The sequence below is a fragment of the Macrotis lagotis genome, chromosome 4 (genome assembly GCF_037893015.1).
Source record: "Macrotis lagotis isolate mMagLag1 chromosome 4, bilby.v1.9.chrom.fasta, whole genome shotgun sequence".
NCBI classification, from domain to species: domain Eukaryota; kingdom Metazoa; phylum Chordata; class Mammalia; order Peramelemorphia; family Peramelidae; genus Macrotis; species Macrotis lagotis.
The window spans coordinates 171,921,131-171,944,122 of NC_133661.1; the positions used below are offsets into that span (position 1 = coordinate 171,921,131).

The window sequence follows — 22,992 nt, forward strand, 5'->3', positions numbered from 1 at the left end:
CAAACTTTCATTACTATTAAGGATATCACTATCCTTCCAGTCACCAAGAGCATAACCTCAGTGTCATCCTCTCAGCTCCCCATCAAACTCAACCCATAGATAGGTCCAGTTGCCAGATTTGGCCTTTTTATTTCCTCAAGATCTCCAGAACACATCCATACATAAAGTAACCTCTTCACTCAAAACATAACCAACCTAGTACATACCTTCACCAATGCTACCTGTCCTGCTGCCATAATCTAATTGGTTTCCCTCACTCAAATTTTTTCACACTCCAATCCATCCTCTACACAAGAGCCTAAGTGATTTTCCCAAAGTACAGACTTGACTACTTCACTCTCCTACTCAATTAACTCCAGTGGTTGCTTATTATCTCTAGGATTAACCATAAACTCCTCAGTTTGTGACTTAAAGCCCTTCACAATCTAGACCCAACATACCTTTTTCAGTCTTACTCCAGATCACTCCTCTTTCTGAGCATTTTGATCCAACCGAATGGATCTGATAGTTCCCCCATGTCTTTCCATTGTTTGTTCCCCCAAGCCAGGAATCTAGTCTTCTAACCTCTTTCCTAAGGTACCTAGAAAGGAGTCTCTTTGAACCTATGAAACCTCTGTTCCATAGAAGTCTCTTCAATTCTCAGCTCAAGAACTGCCTGCTAAATGAAGTCTTTCCGAATACTCTAAAGCTGTACATGTCCCTTTCTCATCAGCTTACATTAATTTTGTCTACATCTATGTAGGTCCAGAAGATCTGGAGGTTTTAAGTCCTCTTCTCCTGTTTGGCCTGCAGGTTCTTTACTTCAGAGATCAAAGGAATACTGTCTTAGAGGAGATAGAGAGGAGACATATTGTGCAGCCTTGGTGACTGAAGGCTGTCCCTACATAAATCAATCTGCAAACCCCAAATTTGCTGGTCATTTTCCCAAGTTCCTAGTCTGCTTCTCCTCTTTCTCCTGCTTGTCTGCTCACAGCACATTTGCTTGTATTCACTCCCCCCCCCCCAGATCTTCCCACTAGCCTGGACATTTATAGTCCTAAAGACTATAAAAAATAAAAAATCATGCCAAATCTGAGACTTACATAAGGAACATAAGCATAAACAAGTGTAACTTGCTCATCCAAATTCCATATTTAGATTTTACATCTGGTCAAACTGGATAACTGTGATTAAGGGAATTTCATATTCACATCCAGGCCAGTTACAATCCATACATGTACCTAGGGCATCAAGGTTGAGCAATGATAGAGCACCTGGACTGCAGTTAGGAAGACCTGAGTTCAAATTCCAGACACTAGTTGTGTGACCCTGGGCAAGTTACCTAACTTTGTCTTTCTCATCTATAAAAAGAGCTGGAAAAGAAAATGGCAAACTCCTCCAATATCTTTGTTAAGAAAAATCCCAAAAAGGGGTCATGGAGTAGCACACACAATTGAACAAAAATATGTTTGCATTGTCTCCCCAATAAAATGTGGGCTCCTTGAGAATAGGAATCGGAATCATCCCCCCCTTCCCCTGTACCTAATATTGTGACTAGCACATGATATGTACTTCAAAACTGCTTGTCAATTGGTGATGATGTTAACTAAAATTTATGAGAGAAAATATAGTGGGTAGAGGTCTGGAATTGGATTCTGGAAGCCCAAATTCAAGTTTCACTTCTAACACATATTTGTCTTGTGGCTCTGGGCAAGTCACTTAGTCTCTCTCTGCCCCCGGGTGACTCTCAGTGGCAGAATTACCACTGGCATGCATTAAGAGAAGTCCTTTCTGGGGCAAATAGGTGGTGAAGTGGGGGCGGCTAGGTGGCGAAGTGGATAGAGCACTGGCCCGGGAGTCAGGAGTACCCGAGTTCAAATCTGACCTCAGTCACTTAATGACCTAGCTGAGTGGCCTTGGGCAAGCCACTTAACCCCACTGCCTTGCAAAAAAACATAGGAAAAAAAAAGAGAAGTCCTTTTATTAATTAAAAATTTTATTTATTTTTAGAAGTCCTTTCTTCACTGAAAGTTTCTTATATCAATGAAACTACAAATCCTCATAGAAATATACCATATGTATCCTTAAGGTTTGTGGGGCTTGTTTGTTTTTTTAACAAAATACCATTTAATCTATTTGCTACTATGAAAAAAGTAACTATTTTAGAATCTGTTCGAATTGACTTTCTACTTCTTTTTCCTTTTCAGTACTATCCTGCATAAAACATGTGTGATCAGACATTTTTAGTTAATGTATTTGGTTCCTGTGACAAATGTTTCAAGCAACGGGCTCTGAGGCCAGTTTTCATCCGATCTCAACAACTCAGCTACTGTTCTGTATGTGTGGCACTGGTAAGATACTAATTTTTAATAAATATTATGGACTTTTAGAATAAAGGTATGAATTTAAGTTACAAATGGCATCCTTAAACAACACAAATATTCTCCCCACATAAATAATTTCATTCAGTTCCATTCAGTAGGCATTTATTAAGAGCCTATATGCCAACAGCTGTGCTAGTTGCTCAGGTTCCATAGTTGAAAACATACTTTTTACTTTACCTAGAGGTAGCTAGGTGAAACAGTAGATAACTCACTGGATTAGGAAGACCTCAGATACTAGCTGTGTGACCCTGGGCAAGTCACTTACCCTTTGTCTGCCTCAATTTCTTTACCGTTGAAATGTGAATGATAATAATAGTCACCTTCCAGGGTTGTTGTGTGGATAAAATGAAATAAAATTCAAAAATCACTTTGTAAAGAGCTATATAAATGCAAAGTATTTTATCTATTATTATTATTAACTCTTTTTCTCTCAATTACTTATGGAACAGGCAGCAAAACTGAATGTAGAAATATGTTCAATAAACACCTGTTCTAGAGACTTCTGAAAAACCATTCTAGAAAAATCATAGAATAACCCTTTGTCTTCATGAGATCATTTGTTCTTACTTGAAGGATGAAGATTAAAATTCCCTAGTACAGTAAACTGAGAGGTGACTGAAAGCAAGGACTTTAAGCACCTAGAGACTCCTTTCTAGGTACCTTAGGAAAGTGATTCACCTCTTGGTGTTATGTGGATGGGGACAGGAATTATCATGCACACACACACACACCCACTCTTCTCACTCTCAGAAAAACTCTTCTATACTGTGTTATGGAGGGATTAGAAATGATTTTCTTAAATTTAAAAGACATTTGAAAGAAACTTGATTATAGTGTCTAGAGAATAGGCCAAAGAAATCAGGGAGCCTCAGGATGAAGTATTTCCTCTGACACGCGTAGTGGCTGGTTGACCCTGGGCCTTGTCATACATAGATGCCACAGGCAACTATCCCAGATGGAGATTCTTAACTTTTTTGCATAATGAACCCTTTTGCTAGTATGGTGAAACCTAAAAACCCCTTTTCAGAATGATTGTTGCCAACATTCATAATAAGAGGAAATGATAAATTTCAACTATGGGTTAGTGAAAATAAAGATGAAATTTCCCCCCAACCAAGTTTGGGGCTCCAGAGATCAGACTCCAGTTAAGAAGCTGTCCTCTGACTTCATGTTGCAGAGAAGATATTGACTTACACTAAAGGAAGGAGCTCAAAAAAAAAAAATAGAGAAAACAGTTTATCATATCTCTCCAACCAATTCAGGCTTATGATTTACTTCCTCCATGAAGTAATGAGCATAAGTAAATAAATGGTTGTGGTGGCTCATATAATATGCATTTTAATAATTCTATAAAATAGGCAGCAAATGTGTTTCTTCATTTCATGATTAAGAAGACCGAAGATGAAAAGTGAAATGATTCATCACACAAGTTGTAGCTGTCAGAACTTCCATTCAAACCCAGTATCTCAAGGTCAGGTGTTATGCTTTTTCTCATTATGCCATCCTGGTTCTCAAGGCATGATTTTATAAAACCCCAAAATAATCACTGTGCAATTTCAAAAGAAACACACCAACTTTTTAAGAATATTTTATTCTACATTAAAATACAGTTAACAACAAAATAATGAGACTTGAATAGATAGGAAAATGTCCTGAGTCTGTAGGGGAGAAGATTAGCCCTGTTGCTGACCTGGCCCTGTGACTTGGAGCAAATTGCTTCATTTCTCTGGATCAAGTTTGTACTTTGTAGGGACTAGACTAAGGTGATGTTGGAGGTCTATTCCAACTTAGACATTCTCTAGTACGAATATTTAATCCTCTCAAATGCCAACATAAAGTAATTCAAAATTAAAAAAGAACCAGACTCAAAATCAGAGAATCTCTGTTCTCATATTTATTATGTATATCTATTTACATATGACTAATTTTTATACATGGATGTGTGGTGAGAGAGTAGCAGGTGAGACTAAACTGAGTCTCACCTCTGATTGGGAAGGGTTGAATGCCTTGCCTGCTGCCTCCTCACCACATGTCCCTATTTATATCATCTGTATTCTCTTACACTTTTATATATTATAGAGCAGATCCCAGCTTTCCTATTTACTATGAATAACTATGAGCAAGATACTTAATTAACCCCTGAGTTCTAGTTTCCTCATTTGTCAAATAAGTGTATCATAACTTGAAACAACTATCTTACAAGATTATTGTAAAGAAAGTCTATATACAAGTGAATGACTATTTGAAAATATGTGTTTAACAAGAGTTTAAGGAAGCAATTTTTTAAAAAAAAAGCAGTAAGAATCCATATTAAAGAGTTTTAGTTGCAAACTTTATTTCTGAAATTTAAGAGCTATAAAAATGAGATTCTATTTGAGGCACATTTTGTTCAAAGTTCTGCTCTACCGGCTCTGCCCTACTTCTATCTACTAAGAAAACAGGGACATTCAGTTCTTAAAATAACCTTACTTTCTGGCAGACTAAATGACCTTCTTGCTATTTGTTAACTGGGTTTATTAAATGAAGGAGTATAGGAGCCTGGATGGTTCTGCTTTTAAACAGATATGACACATATGATGCTTCTTAGTCCTTGAAAACAGTTACAAGATATGTATGCTGGTCATGCACTTTCTAGATTCTATATTCTCCAGATGTTACAAATATATCCTCATATTTTACTTTGAGAGGCCAGATAGCCACAGTCTAAAGAGGGACTTCTTTTTTATAAACCAAAATTTAACCAAACTACAGTGATGCCTCATCATTAGCTATTTGGTCCCTGAAAATCAATCCTGGAAGTTCAACTTCAGTCAGTAATACACAATTTTCATTTCCTTCAGACTATAATTGAAGCAGGGACCTTTGGGCATAAAGGTGAGAAAGATTAAATTGCCAAAAAGAGGTAGACTGAAATGAAGTCTTGTGACCATCTTAGCAATGTAGTCAAGAAACAGGAAAATTGAGTTTGTCAGTGAAATATTTTCTTATAGTCTTTCCTTTCATCCAAGTAATGGCTTAGAAAATGCCTAGAAAACCTGGTTACCCCTTCTGCCCCAGAGTTTCCTAAATAGGACTTTGAAAAAGTGCCAAGAGCTCATTTGAATCTGAAATTATTTCATGCAACATATTTAAAAATAATAGAAAAATATGCTCTTGAAAGCCTCATATATATATTTTATAACTATAAGTAGAACCTCATCAAAGAATTCCTGCTTTATACACCTTTGGCAATTACTTAGTCCCCAATTTGCTTGGAAGACTCCATGTCCCTCTCATCATATTCTGCCTCTCCCCAAAATAAGCTTTATTCTAGAATAATGTGAAGAGAATTATGATTTGTATATTGATATCTGTAATGAGTTTAATAACAATAATAATTCAGTTTCTAGAAATCCCTTTCACAGGCAGAGACTCTGGTCTGGGAAAACAGTGAAAACAAAGTAGCAAGAGTGATGTGCTTTCATCCTTTTAAGACTTGCATTCTTTTGCCTGTGTCAAGTGAACTGAATCAGTATAAATTGTACTGTACCCAAGAATAATGGAATACTTGGATGGTCACAGCTGATATAATTGCATTGTCCTGGAGAGTGGGCATGTCCTTAGAACACTCAAGTCCCAAATCTGATTGTTCTATGGTCCATCTTCCCCATCCCTTTTCCCTGATGATCATGTATATATTCTTTACTGAACTATAGCTCTGGCCTCCTCTATTCCACCTGGGTTAGAGATTGGCTCAGTAAAAATTTGCTTAACAACACTGAAGAATCTCTAGCAGCTATGCAAACAGATTTTTTTTTTTAAACAGGGCCATAAGTGTCTTCCAATTCTGGAAAAGTCATTGACTCCCTGAGCAAAAGAAGGCCCCCAATTAGAATGGCCTTCTTTAAATTACTCCCTATGTGAGTAGATTTACAAGATTAGATGTGCCTCCCTACCTAGAAAAAAAATACCCACTTAAGTCCTAGAAGTTCTAAAATATTACTAGTCAGTCCTTTAACTAGCATTTATTATCTACTATGTGTCAGGCACTGGTAAACAAAGAAAAGTCCCTGGTCTCAAGGAGCTCAAACTCTAATAGAGGAAACAATACAAAAACAACTATGTGCAAACAAAATAGAGAGGGGATAAAGAGAGTGAGTGGTAAATTCAAAGGAAAGGCACTAAGGTTAAACAAAACTGGGAAGGGGCTTCTTGAAGTAGTTAAGATTTGAGTTGAGATTTGAATGAAGTGGAAGGAGGTTAGGGAGGGAGAGATACAGAGAGAGAGAGAGACAAACAGACAGACAGACAGACAGAGGAACTCCCAACAGGTGGGCACAGGCAATGGACAAGCTCAGAGACAAAGAGATGGAATAATATTCAAGGAATGGTTAGGACAGTATCACTGGTTCTAGGAGTATTGAGGAGGGAAAAGAGAGGGCATACTATCACTGAAAGGTAGAAAGGACCAGTTTAAGAAGGGCTGTGAAAGTCAAATAATGGATTTTATATTTGATTTTAGAGGATCCCTATTATGGAGCCGCTAGAGTTTATTAGGGCAGCTAAATTTATCAAAGCAGAAAGAATTCATACCTGGAATCAGGATGATTCATTTTTCTGAGTTATAAGCTGGCCTCAGATACCTACTAGCTGTATGACCCTGGGCAAATCAATTAATCCTGTCTGCCTCAGTATCCTCATCTGTAAAATGAGCTGGAGAAGGAAAAGGCAAATCATTTCAGTATATATGCCAAGAAAATTCCCAAATAGTTGAACTTGACTGAAAATGACTGAAAAAAAAGTTTATTAAATGATGGAGGGAGAATGATCAGATTCATGTTTTAGAGAGATCAGTTTGATAACTGAGGGGAGAATAGACTGGGATAAAGGAAGACATGTGACAGGGAGACTAATTAATAGATTATTGTAATCATGAAATAATGAAATTCTATACCAGAGTAGTTAAACCTGGAATTTTCAAGGATTTGACTTTTAGGGTCAAATCTCCTCAGAGGAAAAATCTGTTGGTTGATCTCCTGACACACATCTCCCTCCACTCCAGTGTATTCTCCATTCAGTTGTCAAATTGGTCTTCCTAAAAACTGATCATTCCCTCATTCCCCCCACTAACCCCCCCCCCAGCCAGCTAATAAACTCTAAAGACTCCCTAATAGGAATCCAAACACCATCAAAAGTTTATCAATGGGGGCAGCTAGGTGGTTAAGTGAATAGAGCCCTGGCCCTGAAGTCAGGAGTACCTGTGTTCAAGCCTGACTTCAGACACTTAATCATTGCCTGGCTGTGTGACCTTGGGTAAGTCACTCAACCCTATTGCCTTAAATAATTTTTTTAACTTTATCAGTGAATCAAAACAGATCTATCATGTTTAATCCATACCCCACAGGCTACATCTTTTCTCTGGAAGGTGACAAAAATGGAGGGGGGGGACTTGCATAAAGAGTCAAAAGAAATACAAAGGCCTAAAGAAACATATAGTATGATAAACAGCTCCAGGTCCATAGAAATTAGCCTTGTGAATCAGACAAGGAAATATTCAGATTTTGGAGGTTCCCTGCCATCCTCTATCTTTAGATCTCTAATAATCTCCAGAAATATCCCATTCTGCTTCTGAACAGCTATGATTATTGCACCTATCAAAATCAATATTTCCACAACAGAAGATCTTAGATCTAGAGGTAGTTGGGACCTCATAGAGCAATTAATTAGTCAGAAGACCCTCAATACAGAGATGTGTAATCATTAAGTTTTTTTTTCTCCCAAGGAGAGGAACATCACAGGTACCAAAAGACACAATGCATACCTTACCCTGGTAAAAGAAATAAAATTGCTATATGAATTGGACTGTTATTTTGGCAAATTGAAGCAAATTAGCTTTCATTTTTCCCCTTCTGATCCTAGTCCCCTGATATGTTAGTTTTAGCTTTCTTGGAATTTATAGGCGCAGGATTAAGAACTGTTCAGGAATGTAAGAGATAGACTGATTCCCGTATTTCAGGGATGAGGAAAAGGAGATCCAGTGAAGTTTTACTTTCCTTAGGTGACACCATTAAGTGACCAGGCCGTCCTAACTGCAAGTCTGGAGCTCCTTCCTCCGTCCCATCCAAGCTGGGGCATCTGAGGCTTTGCCCGTTTCCTTCTCTCCCTATTCCATTCCAAACCCTCCCATCCTTAGTATTCCCCACGAAAGACGTGTGTGATTTCTGGGGGGGTCGGGGGGGGGGGGGGAATCCCGTCAGCATTTTCTTAGACACGAAATCCAATTACCCGAACATCGGCGTCAGCCGGAAAGGCTCCCAGTAGCAGTGGCCGGTCTGCCCCCTGAGCTGGTCACCTTGGGGAAGAGGCAAGGCCTTAGGCCTTCTGTGCTGGGCCCGTAATAATTTCTTGTTTCCCGAGTTATCGGCTCTATTTCGGAGAGGCTCCAGCGCTTTTGCTTCGCGCAGACTCACTATTTTCACCCGCTTCTCACGGCCGTGACCCCAGCGGCCCGTCCGGCGGGCGGAGCGGTTCTCGGTGCCCCCGGAAGTACATGGAACGGGAGGGGGTGTGTGTGACAGTTGTCAACAAATAGCGGCGCGGGGCGGGGCGGGGATGGGCGGGGCCACCCCGCGCCCCGCCCCCGGGCTCCCCGGGCCGCGTCACGGCGCCGGCGGAGGGAGGAGGGGGAGGAGGGGGAGCCGCCGCGCCGCCCGCAGCCCCGCCCCCTCACCGCCGCCTTTCTCCTCCCCTCCCCCCGCCAAGATGGCAGCCGAGGGGCTGCACGAGAACGAGACGCTGGCGTCCCTGAAGAGCGAGGCCGAGGGCCTGAAGAGCAAGCTGGAGGAGGAGCGGGCCAAGCTGCACGACGTGGAGCGTGAGTGCGCGCGCGCGGGGGCCTTGTCTCGCGTGTGGCTCCCGGGGGCAGAGCGCCGCCCGCAGCCGGGCACGGCCGGTGCCCCCGGGCGTGGGAGAGGACCCGGCGCGGGCCCCCCGCCGCCCCGCGGGGCGCACCCAGGGCGGGAGTGAAGGGCCGGGGGGCGGCGGGCAACACCGCCCGCAGCTGGCACGGATGGGGCCCGGGGGCAGCCTCTCCTCGCAGGCCTAGTGGGTGTAAACCAGGCATTGGGGTGAAGTGGTGCCCAAGGCCGCACGGCTAGGTCATTATTCAGTGTCTGAGGCCGGATTTGAACCCACGTCCTCCTGACTCCAGGGCCGGTGCTCTGTACTGGCAGGGCTACTATTTTAATGGGTTTGAACCAGGGGCTCTGAGCTCCTAAATTCTTTGGAAACTTCCCCACATCAGTCCTGATCCAGGTTCAAATCACAACAGTACTTGATCATTCTCTAACCCTAAAGCATAGATAGTCAATGATAGTAACAATAATAACAATAGTAACAATAATAATAATAATAATAATAATAATATTTGTCCTTCATTTTCAAAGACTAGGACAACAGGGAGGTGATGCCACAACAAGCACACGAATTGGATTTGAGTGAGGGGGTGCTGGGCTAAGTGACCAGCCTCACTTTCTCCTCCAGAGTCATCTGGGTCCTCCAGAGCTATCCGGACGACTAGAGATGGCCCTGGATATGAAGCAAGCAGGGTTAAGTGACTTGCCCAAGGCCACACACAGCTAATAAGCTTCAGAGCCTGGATCCAAACTCCGGTCCTCCTGATCCTAAGACCAGGGCAACAAAATGGAAGATGGAAAAGAAGGGACCATTGTCCCTATGGGGCAGCTAGTTTGGCTGGAGAGTGCTGGAAGCACAGAACTGTGCCACAGATAGTTAAGCAAAAATCACTGCTATCATTCATTCTAAACTTAAAAAGATTAAAATTTGAAATGCTTGTTCTTTTCCTAGGGGAAAAATAACAGTCTCACAGGTATCTTTGCCTAGTGACAGTCTTACACATCTTAGCATTGATTTTTTTCCTTTCAGTCTTTCAATGACTTTTTCCTTTGCTTTTGATTTTAAAAAGAAAATAGACCATAGTGAAACTCACTTTTGCAATTGTCTTGTTCTTTTGGGGCAGGGGGGGGGACTTAATTTCTGAAATATAAAATTGGTTGATTTAAAGCTAAATCAGATGCTTCAAAATAATAAAGTTGTAGAATTGTTAGATGTTAAAGCAGGAAACTACTAACAGAATTCAGGACAGGCCATCTATGACAAACCAATTAGCTGACCTTTTAAAAATGACTCTTGGATAAAACAGCTTAACATTACCACTTTCTCTTTTGGCATAATTTGGAAAGCCTTTTGGGTGGTGATAGTTTCTACCAACTTTTCAAGATGAAGAATTAGTTCAAAGCAGCTGTTACAGAACTGACCTCTGACTTGCCCAAAGGTGATTCCAGAAAAACATCATTGCCAGAATCTCATCTTCTCTACACAGGAAAGCACAGTACGCCCCCAATGCCATAATTATAAAATATTCAGCTCTGTATTCAAGATTATTTACAACTTGACTTCTACTTATCTTTCCAGCCTTATCTCTTATTACCTTCTCTAATATATTATGCGAGAATAATATACGTGTGTATGTATAGCTCCACTACCTATTGAATTATTTAACATTCCTGGGCCTCAACTTCCTCATCTTTAAAACCAGGGGTTGAGGAAGAGGACATCTAAGGTTTCTTGTAAATCTAAAGAACCTATGAAAATACTCCATTGAGAATGGACCACTTACCTTTGCCTAACAACCCCCTAGACTTTACGACCTACAAGATTTTGATAATATGTCCTAGTTGGAAAGATCCTCAGTGGCTCTAAATAATACAATCTATAACCAAAAGTAAGAGGGAACTTACTACCTACCAAGGTAGTATATTGCATTTTTTTTGGATATTGTTAAATTTTTTCTCACACCAATTGGACTAAATTTTCCTCTTGGCCCTTTCTACTCCCTTGTTGCAAACAAAACAAGTCTAGTCCCTCTTCCTTGAGAGACTCTTCCAAATATTTGAGGTAATTATCCTGTTCCTACTGTCTTTTCTCAGAAAACTTACTCATTTTTTTCTTCATATCTAGGATCTTCCTTGTCAGAATTCTCACCCTCCTTCAAAGCCCATGTCTTTTATGACCAGAGTCTACTAGCTAAATTAACCTCTCCCTCTGAATTTCCATGCAACTTTTCCTCTCTCTTACAATACATGTCACATTTTTGTAGGCTATCCCCTATTAATAGAAGACTCAAATAAGAAGAGAGATTATGGAGGAGTTGCATCAGTGGGAACAGTGTCAACATGGATCAATCATGGATCAGTCAGTCAACAAATCATCTTTTAAGTGGGCACCTATGTTACAGACATTGTGTTAAGTGCTGGAGATACAAAAGTATACAAAATCAATGTATTCATTTGTATGAGATAATCTGAATCTTTGAAGTTCTTTATATCTTCCCAGCAGGAAGTGCAAGACTCACCATAGTCAATCAACAAGCATTTATTACCAGCTTACTCTGGACCAAGAGACTTAGGTCACAGAAAGTAAAGCAATCCCTGCCCTCAAGGAGCTTATTCGAAATTTTATCAGGAATAAATGATGTCTACAATACTTGTTCAGTTTCACTCACATCCTGCTCCTACCCATTTGGGGTTTTCTTGGCAAAGATAATAGAGAATTTGTTTTTCTTTCTTGGTTGGGTTGGGGAGGGGAGTGAGACAGGGGAGAGAATATAGATTTTCATTAACTGAAAAAATAAAATTGAATTTCAATCAACCTTTTCAATGTCCTTCCTATACATTGGTATGTAGAACTGAATACAGTGATCATATATGTGACCTGACCAAGGCTCTCCCTCTTTCTTAATGTAGCCTAAGATTTCATTAACTTTTGTGGTCCCTTATCACATTTTTGATTCATAATGAAATCCATCTAAAACTACTTCAATCACCATCTAAATCTACCTAAATTGACAGATTCTTTCAGACAAAGCAACTACCCCACCACCATCATTCATGAAGTTGATTTCTAGATAAAATTTATCCAATATAATTATATGATATTACATGACAGATGTATTAGTCACAAAATAAAATGTTATGTGAGTGCAGAGGGTAAAGTTGATAAAAGAATAAGTAGGAATAACTTTAAAGTTGAACTTTTGAAATGGGTAGGAATTAAATGGGCTAAGAGAAGAAAGGTAAAGTTCCATGAATAGAGAATAGAGTATTATAAAGCATATTCAGGAAGCAGGGTATTGTCCAGTTTGGGTGGAGCAAAATGAAAAGTAATATAAAGTTTAAAAATAAATGTCAGACTGTGTGGTAAAAGATGACAGTAGGGAACTATTGAGGATTTTTTTTTAGCAGAATGACAAGCATTTTTCAAACTCTAAAACAATATACTACTATAACCAAATATATAAATAAAAAAGATTATTCTGGCAGCAGTACAGTTGTATTTCAGCCAGGAAAAAATACTTTTTTGAATTTATTAATGTGAACTCTAAAAAATGTCCACTAAAAAGCTTAGATAAGAAGTAGTTCTGTTTTTTCTCCGTTTAAAATATCTGATTTATCCAGGAAACATGCCCACTCTAATCCTTTTACATGTAAAATTCATCAATTCCACATTTTAAACTGTCATTAAATGTGCCTTTTCAAAAGGATTATGTGCCTTTAGAACATATTTAATCTTATATTAATATATCAATGAACTATAGAACTGAGAATTAGGACATTAGATATTTTTTAGAACATTTCACCTGCCATATACTTATTCAAAATTTATATTTTTCATATTAAAAAACCCTGAAGGATATTTTTCATTGTGAAGTTCATGATTATAAAATTATCAGTAAATAACAGATTAATTTCAACCCTAATGGAGTTAATTAATTTCAACATCCTAATAGAAAGAATAGGCCTTCTCTAAATTAGAACCTTAAAATGTCAGAGCTGGAAGGGACCACAAAGGTCATTTTATGTCTTGCTTATATATGACAAAATGAAATGAAGTGGTTTTTTTCTAAAATGCCACAATGTTTGACCCAGAACTAGAGACCAAATTTTTCAACTTCTGAACTTCAGTTGGTAATTTTATCATGTTTTGCTTTTTAACATGCTCCTCATGTTTGGGACAGTGACAGTAGTCATCTTCTAAGAGTATTGAGGGACTTGATAAATATTCCGTTTCTGAGAGCCAGGGATCCTACTGGTGTAGCATCTCCCTTTTCCCTTCCCCATGCACATATATGTCTCACCACCTTAAAGAATTATGAGAGAGTTCCCTAGAGATGAGTACTAGCTCACATTGGTCCATGCCATTGCCTTGCAGGACTCCTGTCCTAAACACTGCACTATTCTACTGAGTTGAATAGTCTCCCTTCTATTTTCCTCATAACTTTCCTTCCTAGTCGGCCAGAAAATAATCATCTGCTCTGTTTTTGGCACTCTTCTTAGGAGATTGTGGGATCAGTGTGAGTAAATGAGACAAGGTATAGTTTAAGTCTGCCCCCTTCAAGCCCATTCCTAATGTATTGAAAATGAGCTAGATTGCTCTACATCAGGAAGATAACCCAACTTAAATGTCCTGACCACCTTAATCCCAGCCCCTCCACAGAAACTGTGGGAATAGCTGAGTGCCTTCTTTTAATAGCTGTGATATTAGTTACACCCAGAATTTGGCTACTTAGCTCCATGGAGCCTGAGAATCCCCAAAGAAATAGGAAAATAATTGTATGTCTCAGAATTGACTTCTTCCCTTTATCTTCCAATATATCATGGGAACACTCCCTCTAATTCTCAAGGAACTGCCCTTAAGTAGGATGGTCCTTGTCTTTATTCAATCATGTTCTTGTTTCACTATCTCCCTGGGATGATTGATCATCCCAAGTTCCAAGGACTTTATTCTGACTGTTTGGGAGACTTTCTCAGGTACTTCCCGTTAGTCTTTAGAAGCAAATGCCTAAATTACATGTATTTGTTAATATCAAGATCTACCACCCAATCCCACCTAGGAAGTGCATCCCAGTGCAGAAGCATTCCAGAAATGTTCCCACTAATGTGTACTAATAGAATTGAAATTCAAAATGAGTGTCACAAGCACTGGGACACTCCCAACATCTTCAGCATTTAGCATATAATATCTGGTATATAGTAGGTATTTAATAAATGCTTGTTAATTGATTAAGCAATCATTTTTACCAATTTGGTCGATTAGATCCAGAGTCAATTTCCCTTGTCATTTCTTTCACCTTTTGAAAGATGAAATTATTATTAATGCAAGCCAAGGAATTATTAGTGATTCAGCTTTTGGCAATTGATGTCTACATAATTTAAGCTCCCCCATCACTTACTCTGAAAATCGAGAGATTCCTCTATTATAGCTCCATGAGGACTTGTGATATACACATATATAATATATATTTATTATATTGTGATATACATATGTATAACACAAGCCTCTCATGCATTTCCTTTTTCTGTTCTAGTAGTCTGTAGAAGTGGTATCAAACTCAAATGGAAAAGAGGTGGGTAGTCACTAAACCATACATAAGGATCCCTGCCTATTGACTTAGAAAACCACATATTAACAATACTTATGTTCCATTGCATTTTTATTCATTTTACAAAATACTGCCCAATTACATTTTAATTTGGTTCTCTATATTTGATGCCACTGACCTATAGGGTACAATTCCAAGACAATAACTTACTTTTCTCTGTAGACTGATTTTCATCCAAATATTCACCATGCTTTCTTTCCCCATTCTCTGTCATGCTTCATTCAGATAAACAGGAAGGGAAATGAGAGAAGAGTTTTAGAAACCAAGGGAAGAAAGAATATATTTAGTATTGAATGTTCTTAAATTTTTGAAAAGACCAATTTATTTAAACTCACTGGTGATTTTGGGGAGAGAGCAGTTTGAAAAGTTGGGATAGATACTCTAATGCCAAATTTAACAAAGCAAGAGGAAAAAGGAGTTTCCATGAGGAGAAAACAAATTTAAGGTTTTAGGATTCAAGATATTTGATTGGGGTTATAGGCATAAGGAAAAGATCCAGCAAAGAGGAAGAGATTGAAAATGAATGAGAAAGGAGGGATAAAGGGAAAGGAGATCAAGGGTAAAGTGAAGGCAATTTGGTTAGAAGGTAAGTCAGCCATTCTGAGATGGAGGGAGGAGGAAAAGAGTAAGATAAAGAGGTTAAGTAAATACTAAATATCTTTGTATGGAATCATTTATTCAAGATTCTGGTCATTTGGGCTTATGGTTTATTTGTCTTTTAAAAAAAAAAAAAGATGGTTTCCAGAAGGGTAATCCATCAGGAGGCCACTACCCAAAAAGAAAAAAAAAGCAGTTGCTTAGTTAATCAAAACTATGATATATAGATATAGATGTATATGTAGTATGCATAGATAATGTCATTTATATTCATTCTTTCCTTGTGTTTTTTTAACTCCTTTAATTCAAAGGAATTAGGTGTATTTGCACAAAACTTTGGGATTTGTTAGAAATTAAAGAATTTGAATTCAAAATGATATGTCAGTAGGAAGGGAAAAAATATTCTGGGAAAAATAAGTAATGGTTGGCATGCATTCTCACTTTCAGTACATGAGGAGTTTCTGTTTTAGTTGATGAATCAGGTCTTTCTATTTTAGAATTTAAAGAACAATGTTGAATGTGAACATTTTCTTGGGGTGGGAGGGAGGAGGAGTAATCTCAGATTGTGAGCAGGACACTTAATGTCTTCATGTTCAAACAGCACATATTGTTATGTGGCTATTTAAATTAGAAAAGACACACACACACACACAAAAACTCCTATGAGAATACAGATAATTACCAGACTTTAAGTTGTCATTTGCATTTCAGAAGGGAGCTATGGTTGCCAGATCTGTTTGAAAAGCTTTAAAAAAAACACTCACAACCCAGGCATAGGACCAATAAGTAAGTTCCTTTACATATGTGGAAATTCCCTTTCAAAGTGCATATTAATTGCAAAAAATGCATACATAGTTTTAGTAAACTGCAAGGAGCAATCTGTTAACGAACATCCCATATAGGATCTCATAGAGCAGAAAAAGAGTCCTAGTTCTAGACAGATGTGCTACATTCAAACCCTTCATCTGACACTGGCTGTGTGATCTTGGCTAGCTTACTTAACTTTGCTGGGCCTCAGTTCCTTCATCAGTAAGTCATGGAATTGGACTGAACCAGTCTCTGAGGCTCTTACAGCACCACAACTATGGCCCTAATAGGTTACATTGAAAAAGCATTTTTCCAATTTACTTATCTATATCATTTCATTTGATCTTTGACTTAACCCTGTTAAGACAGATTATGTAATGAATATTATTATCACCAATTTGTAATTTGAGAAAGCTCTCCAGAAAAAGGAAGAACAAGGTATAGAGATATTAAGTGATTTGTCCAAGGGTACTTACAGGATAGCAGAGGAAAAAAATAGCAGGGCTGAGATTCAATATTTTTTTTTTGCAAGGCAAATGGGGTTAAGTGGCTTGCCCAAGGTCACACAGCTAGGTAATTATTAAGTGTCCGAGGTCACATTTGAACTCAGGTATTCCTGACACCAGGGTGGTGCTCTATCCACTGCACCACCTAGCTGCCCCTGAGATTCAATATTTTTGAAGAACTAATCTTTCTGTGTCCAGTGTAACACGGCAGAGGGAAAGTGTTTATGCCTAGGAAAAATGCTGACAAAGAGGGAGAAAGAATTGAGGGTGTTTTTTTCATGGTAGATCCTGGGTAAGAATGTGCATGTGTTTGTAAAGAGTCTTCCCAGATTAATCTGATCTACTTTTAGAACAGAATAATAAATCTTATGGGGAAAAGAGAAATAAGAATATAAAGAGAATGTCCCCCAAATTATTAAATCTCAATTTTGCAATACCCTCTATGTAGATACGTACGTAGAAAGGTATGTATGTAGGTGTATATATATTATATTTATGTATGTATGTAGATAGGTAAGTATATATGTGGGTAGGAATATAGATATATATGTATGTGTGTATATATATATATATTGTATATGGGTAGGTAAGTAGGTATATTGGTATGTAGGTAAGTAGTTAGGTTTGAGTTAGCTATGTATGTATGCATACATATATTGGGGAGGTTGTAGAAATAATTTGAGATTATTCTCAAAAAACATAATCATTCACTGGACAGAGGATACTATTGTTACACACCAGTGTTTGTGGCTTCAGTGACAACAAAGTTGAGAATGAAAGCAATTCCAAGGTTATGACAAATATCCCTGTACACTCCATCTCATTCTCTGGCAGCAAACAATTCTCAGGGCACAGGTTCTCTAGGAAGGGAAAAGCCCTCGCTTTCACTTCTCCCTCTTAGTTACCTAGATTTATTCAAGGTTTATCTTGTCTTTTTTGAAGCAGATCTTTCCTTTCCCCCTCCTTCCCCCCCCCCCTCAATCCCAGCTGCTACTAGTACCTTCTTTCAAATTAGCTTCATCTAGTCAGGTTAAACTTGTTTAGATTTAATTATTTACATGTGGTCTTCCCCATTAGAAAGTAAACCCCTTTAGGGCAGGGATTTCTACCCCTTTCCTTAGCTTTTCCAATTCTTAGAGCATTATCTTACAGTAAATGCTTTTAAAAAAAAAGTTTGTTGACTAATATACAACAGTCCATGTGTCCAGTGAGGAATATCTAATAACTCACTCATAGCCCAGATGGGCTTTTTTCTCCTCTTTTTTGTCTGCATACTTTGAGGTTTAGTTCAAATGATGCAGGGAAAAGTATTCCTGGGTTGGGAGTCAGGAAACCTAAATCTTAGTTCTTGTCTGATTACTAGCTAACTATATTAGTCATATCAGTTGATCAATCAATCAATATTTATTTAGCACCTTTTATGGTCCATGAAATGTGCTAAGTGCAGAGGATACAAAAAATAGTAGTCAGGGAAATTACTTTAACCTCCCTTGACTTCACTTTCTTTACTGTAAATCAAGAGCATTTTGCTAGAGAATGATCCCAAGGATCTTTTCTAACCTTTAAGACATTAAAGTCTCATATGCAAAACAAACAACCAAAAAAACAAATCACAGGATTCAAGTGGGTTGAAGGGGACAATTACCAACACCTCCCAGAACTTGAGTTTCCTCTCAAAAGGATGTTGAAAGGAAAGCCTTCCACAAAGCCTAGAGTGAGTTGATACTGTTAGCTAACAATGGAGAAGAAAACAGCAAATGCTCCAGTATCTTTGTCAAGAAAACCCCAAATGGAGTCACAAAAGAGTTGGATATAACTGAATACAACAATACTGTTAACTAACAAGTACCAGCAGAATTTTTTTGTGGGGTAATTCTGGGACTTTTGAAGGAAGCAGCATTCTTTGTCCCTGAATTCTCTCATCCAGGCTTTCAATTTTTCTATATAAGGCATTGCACTGGACATTGGGATACAAAAATTTAGAAGCAGTGGAAGCTGGCATGATAAAGCTGGAATGAAAAAACACATACAAATGACTATCCCTGCTTTTAAATATGGTCAAATCTATGAAAGGGAAGCCTTTTGGTACAGTGGAAAGAATGCTAGATTGAAGGAACAGGTACCCGAGTTTGCCTCTTACTTACTGGGTGGTATGGTAGACAGAAAACTGGTCCTGAAGTCAGGAAGATTCATCATCAGAAGTTCAAATATAGGCTCACCTACTTAGTTGTGTGACCCTGGACAAGTCCCTTAACTCTGCCTCAGTTTCCTCATCTTAAAATGAACTAGAGAAAGAAATGGCAAACCCCTCCAGTATCTTTGCCAAGAAAACCCCAAATGGGGTCATGAAGAGTTGAACAGGATTGAACACAACCTATGTGACCTTGAGCAGGCAAATGATCTCAGTTCGCTGAGCATGTTTTCTCCTCTTTAAAATGAGGGGGTTAGACCAGAGAATTTGTTAAGCTCTTCTAACTCTAAATCTATGAGACTATGATATATCTGTCCTGATGTCCTCTTTTTTGTATCTGCATCCAAGTGATGTCACAGATAAAGAGTTGGATTGATTCAACTTGATCTCAAACATTTCAAATTGATCTCAAACATTTGTTAGATGTATGACTCTGGAAAAGTAACTTAACATCTGTTTGCCTCAGTTTCCTCAGCTGTAAAATTGAATAATAATAGACTTACATTACCAAATTGTTGTGAGGCTAAAATATTTGCAAAGTGTTTGCAAACCTGAAAGCACTATAAACATGTTTATTACTATTATCATTATTATTATTTATATTATTATACTATCAAGTTATATAAATTCCTGAATAACAGAATACATATTGGGTTATGCCCAAAAGTGATTCAGTCAAAATACCAGCTTGATCCAGAGCAAGGTATTTTCCTTGAATGTGACAGAAACTATTTTGGAAAACTGGAGATATTTTTAGAAGCACCATAACTGACAAATTGAGAGATTTAACCTGTACCTCAGTTTCCTGTGAACACAATTTCCTCTGAAGTGAAATCTTGCCAGATTAAAGCAATGCAAAAACCTTACTTTTCACCAAAACCTGCCATGACTTCTGGAAATATCTATTTCTAACATCACAGATTCATCAAACCCCCATCTGACACCTTAGGTACAAAACCAGGGTCTTGTTCCTGTTAAGAGCTTGTGCTTGAAATGTTAGAACGTTGGATTCTTCCATGTCAGTCCTTCTGTATATTGATTTGTTCCAGTTTGGGTGTTCTAGTCAATTCAAGTGTCAAGGGCAGCTTCATTTTTTTATTACATTGTACAGTTTGTACTTAATGAATCAAATCAAGGCAACTGAGAGAATGAGATGTAATTGAAAAGCAATCTGTGTAAATATCTTTCTGTCACCTCTTTTTGTGGCTCTTAGTCTTTTTCCACTTCCTAAGTGTGGGCATTCCCCAAGACTCTTGCCTTGACATTCCTATCCATCTCTGTTCCCTCCCATGGTAATCCTGCAATGTCCCACTGACATCCTTCTCTCCTTCAAGGCTCAGTTTTGCTTCTGCCACCTCCTTCTCAGATCTCTTCAGCTTAAAAGGATTCATTCCCCTCCCAGGTTCTCAGGACATGCTATTTTGACTTTTCTTATATAGGAAACCTTTTCTAAATTGTATTACAATTATTTGTGCATATTTTACACAAATTGAAAAAGTCAGTTTGGCCTAGTGCATAGAGAGCTGACCTGTGTCAGGAAGGCCTGGGTTCAAGGTCTACTGCCATATTCTGGTTTTGCAACCTGGGCAAATCACCCCCTCATAGCATCCCCATGCAGTTCTTGTGGCCTGTAAGTCACAGAGCAAGTGCAAATCTCCTTTAGTACAAAGTGTCCTACATCAAATTCAGCCTTATTTTTCTATAAAGAGGAAAGGAAATAGAACAGACTGAACAGAGCACCAGACCCTAGAATCAGAAGAATCTGAGTGCAGATCTGCCCTTGGGGACTTCCTAGTTATCTGATCTTGAGCAAATCAACTAAGCCCTGACTACCTCAAAAAAGGAAGGAAGGAAGGAAGGAGGGAGGGAGGGAGGAATGAGAGAAAGAGAAGGAAAGAAATAAAGAAAGAAAGGGATAGAAAAAAGAAAGGAAGGAAGGAAAGAAAGAAAAAGGAAGACAGGAAGAGAGAAAGAAAGAAGAAATCAACGTTTATTAAGATCATTTAATTTTTTTTCTTTGAGGCAATCAAGGTTAAGTGACTTGCCCAGGGTCACACAGCTAGTAAGTTCAAATTTGAGATCAGATTTGAACTCAAGTCTCCTGACTCCAGGGCTCTCTCTAATCTAGCTGCTTCTAAGATTATTTACTTTTTTTTTTAGTTTTTTTTAAAGATTATTTACTTTAATTAATGGCTTACTATGTGCTAGGATAACAGACCTAAGCAGATTATAAATATTATCTCCTTGTATTCTCACAACACTTCTAGGAAGAATATGCTATTATTTTTCTCATTTTACAGCCAAGGAAACTGAGACAGGCAGGTTAAATGATTTACTTGGTAAGTTTAGAGCTAATTAAGGATCTGAGGTAACAAAAAACAGGTCTACCTGAATCCTAATACTTTATCCACTGTACCACCTAGCTATAGAGTGTAAGGTCTTTCAGGACAGGTTCTGTTTTATTTACCTTTCATTTACCTACCAGTGCCTATGCATAGCATCAGCAGCAGTAATAGTAGCAATAACAATCATTTTATGTTTTATAATTGAGGCACAGAATTTAATCACTACTCGACTTTTAGTCAGAAGATCTGTATTCAGTTCTCTCTCCCAAACAATCTTTGTCCCTTAGTTTTTTCTGCAGAGTGGCCATAGTAATCCCCTATGGGCATTGCAGAGTTGCTATGAAACTCAAAATGAGAATATATGTGAAAGCAACTTGGAAGATATACAGCCCCATATTTTTTTTTTAGTTTTTTTGTTTCCTTGGGGTTTTTTTTGCAAGGAAAATGGGGTTTAGTGGCTTGCCCAAGGCCACACAGCTAGGTAATTAGTAAGTGTCTGAGGCGGGATTTGAACTCAGGGACTCCTGACTCCAGGGCTGGTGCTCTATCCGCTACACCACCTAGTCACCCCCTATACAGCCCTATATTGACTGGTGTTGAGCTATTTTGGTTGTGTCTGACTCTTTAGGATCCCATTTGGGGTTTTCTCAGTACAGATACTGGAGTGTTTGCCTTTTCCTTCTCCAGTTCATTTTACAAACGAGGAACTGAGGCCGATAGGGTTAAGTGACCTGCCCAGGATCACAAGGCTTGAGATCAGATTTGAACTCTAGAAAATGAGTCTCCCTGAGTTCGACCTGGCATTCCATCTACTGCAACACCTAGCTATCCCAATCAGTAAGCATTGATTAAACACCTACCATATACCAGGCACTGTATCAGGCAAGAGATAAAAAGACAAAAATAAAACAATTCCCACCTTACAGTTTGCTTTCTGTCAGAAGAGATGATGCATAAGCATATGCAAAATATGTACAAAGTAAATGCAAGATAGTTTAGGAGGAGGAAAGGGCAGGGGAAGTACCATGCAAACGGTGATCGTAAAACGTAAGATATTTTAAAGGTCTCAATCTTCCCTTTTAAGATATGGTGGTACATAGAATAATATTGGTAAGGGTGAAAATTATTACCAAAAATTACAGCCTACAGCCAAATGACTAATTTTTCTAAATGTCCATACTGTTAACTCAGAGACAGAATTAAGGAGGGCATCAAAACAGAGGACAGTGACATCACTAGCACTCCTTCCAAATGAAGAAACAATTGAGTTTAGCATCTAGTTAGTGAGAATAATTAAAGATTCAATAGATGCTTTTTTCCTTCCTGGTCCCCCAAGAAAGCTCCTTCCTGCCCCATCTTCATTTGACCTTTTTCCATCCAGATCCCAGGAGTCTCTGCTTCTTTCCTCATCCTCTAATAATCCTGGGGGATTGATATGTCTGTTTCCCATCTGCTAACTCAAATGGTCTTGTCTTAAACTGATACATAAGCATCTTTCCTGTGTTATGTAGAACTTTACTCAGGTACCATAAATCACTTAATCAATCAGTCATCAAGCATTTATTAGTGCTACTATGTCCCAAACACCCATTAAGAACTAAGCTATTAAAAAAAGGGCAGAATCAGCCCTTGCTCTCAAAGACCTCACATTCTAAAATGGAAGGACAATACACAACTATAGATA

The 22,992-nt window shown here is 38.5% G+C and overlaps 1 protein-coding gene and 1 long non-coding RNA gene across 3 annotated transcripts in view; one reads left to right on the forward strand and one right to left on the reverse strand.

Moving 5' to 3' along the window:
- The window catches only part of LOC141521777 (uncharacterized), a 44,799-nt gene extending 35,889 nt beyond the window's left edge, over positions 1-8,910 (reverse strand). The window contains exon 1 of the long non-coding RNA XR_012478059.1: positions 6,936-8,910. This is a non-coding gene — a long non-coding RNA (uncharacterized LOC141521777). The remainder of the gene's footprint in view (positions 1-6,935) is intronic.
- GNB5 (G protein subunit beta 5) overlaps positions 2,205-22,992 on the forward strand; it is a 66,994-nt gene continuing 46,206 nt past the window's right edge. Inside the window, exons 1-2 of one of the 2 annotated variants that reach the window (XM_074234666.1) lie at positions 2,205-2,330; positions 9,105-9,216. In XM_074234666.1, the coding sequence (XP_074090767.1) occupies positions 2,205-2,330; positions 9,105-9,216 (238 nt within the window). Of the gene's footprint in view, positions 2,331-9,006; positions 9,217-22,992 lie in introns of those variants that run through there. The other variant, XM_074234665.1, reaches the window with a different exon arrangement.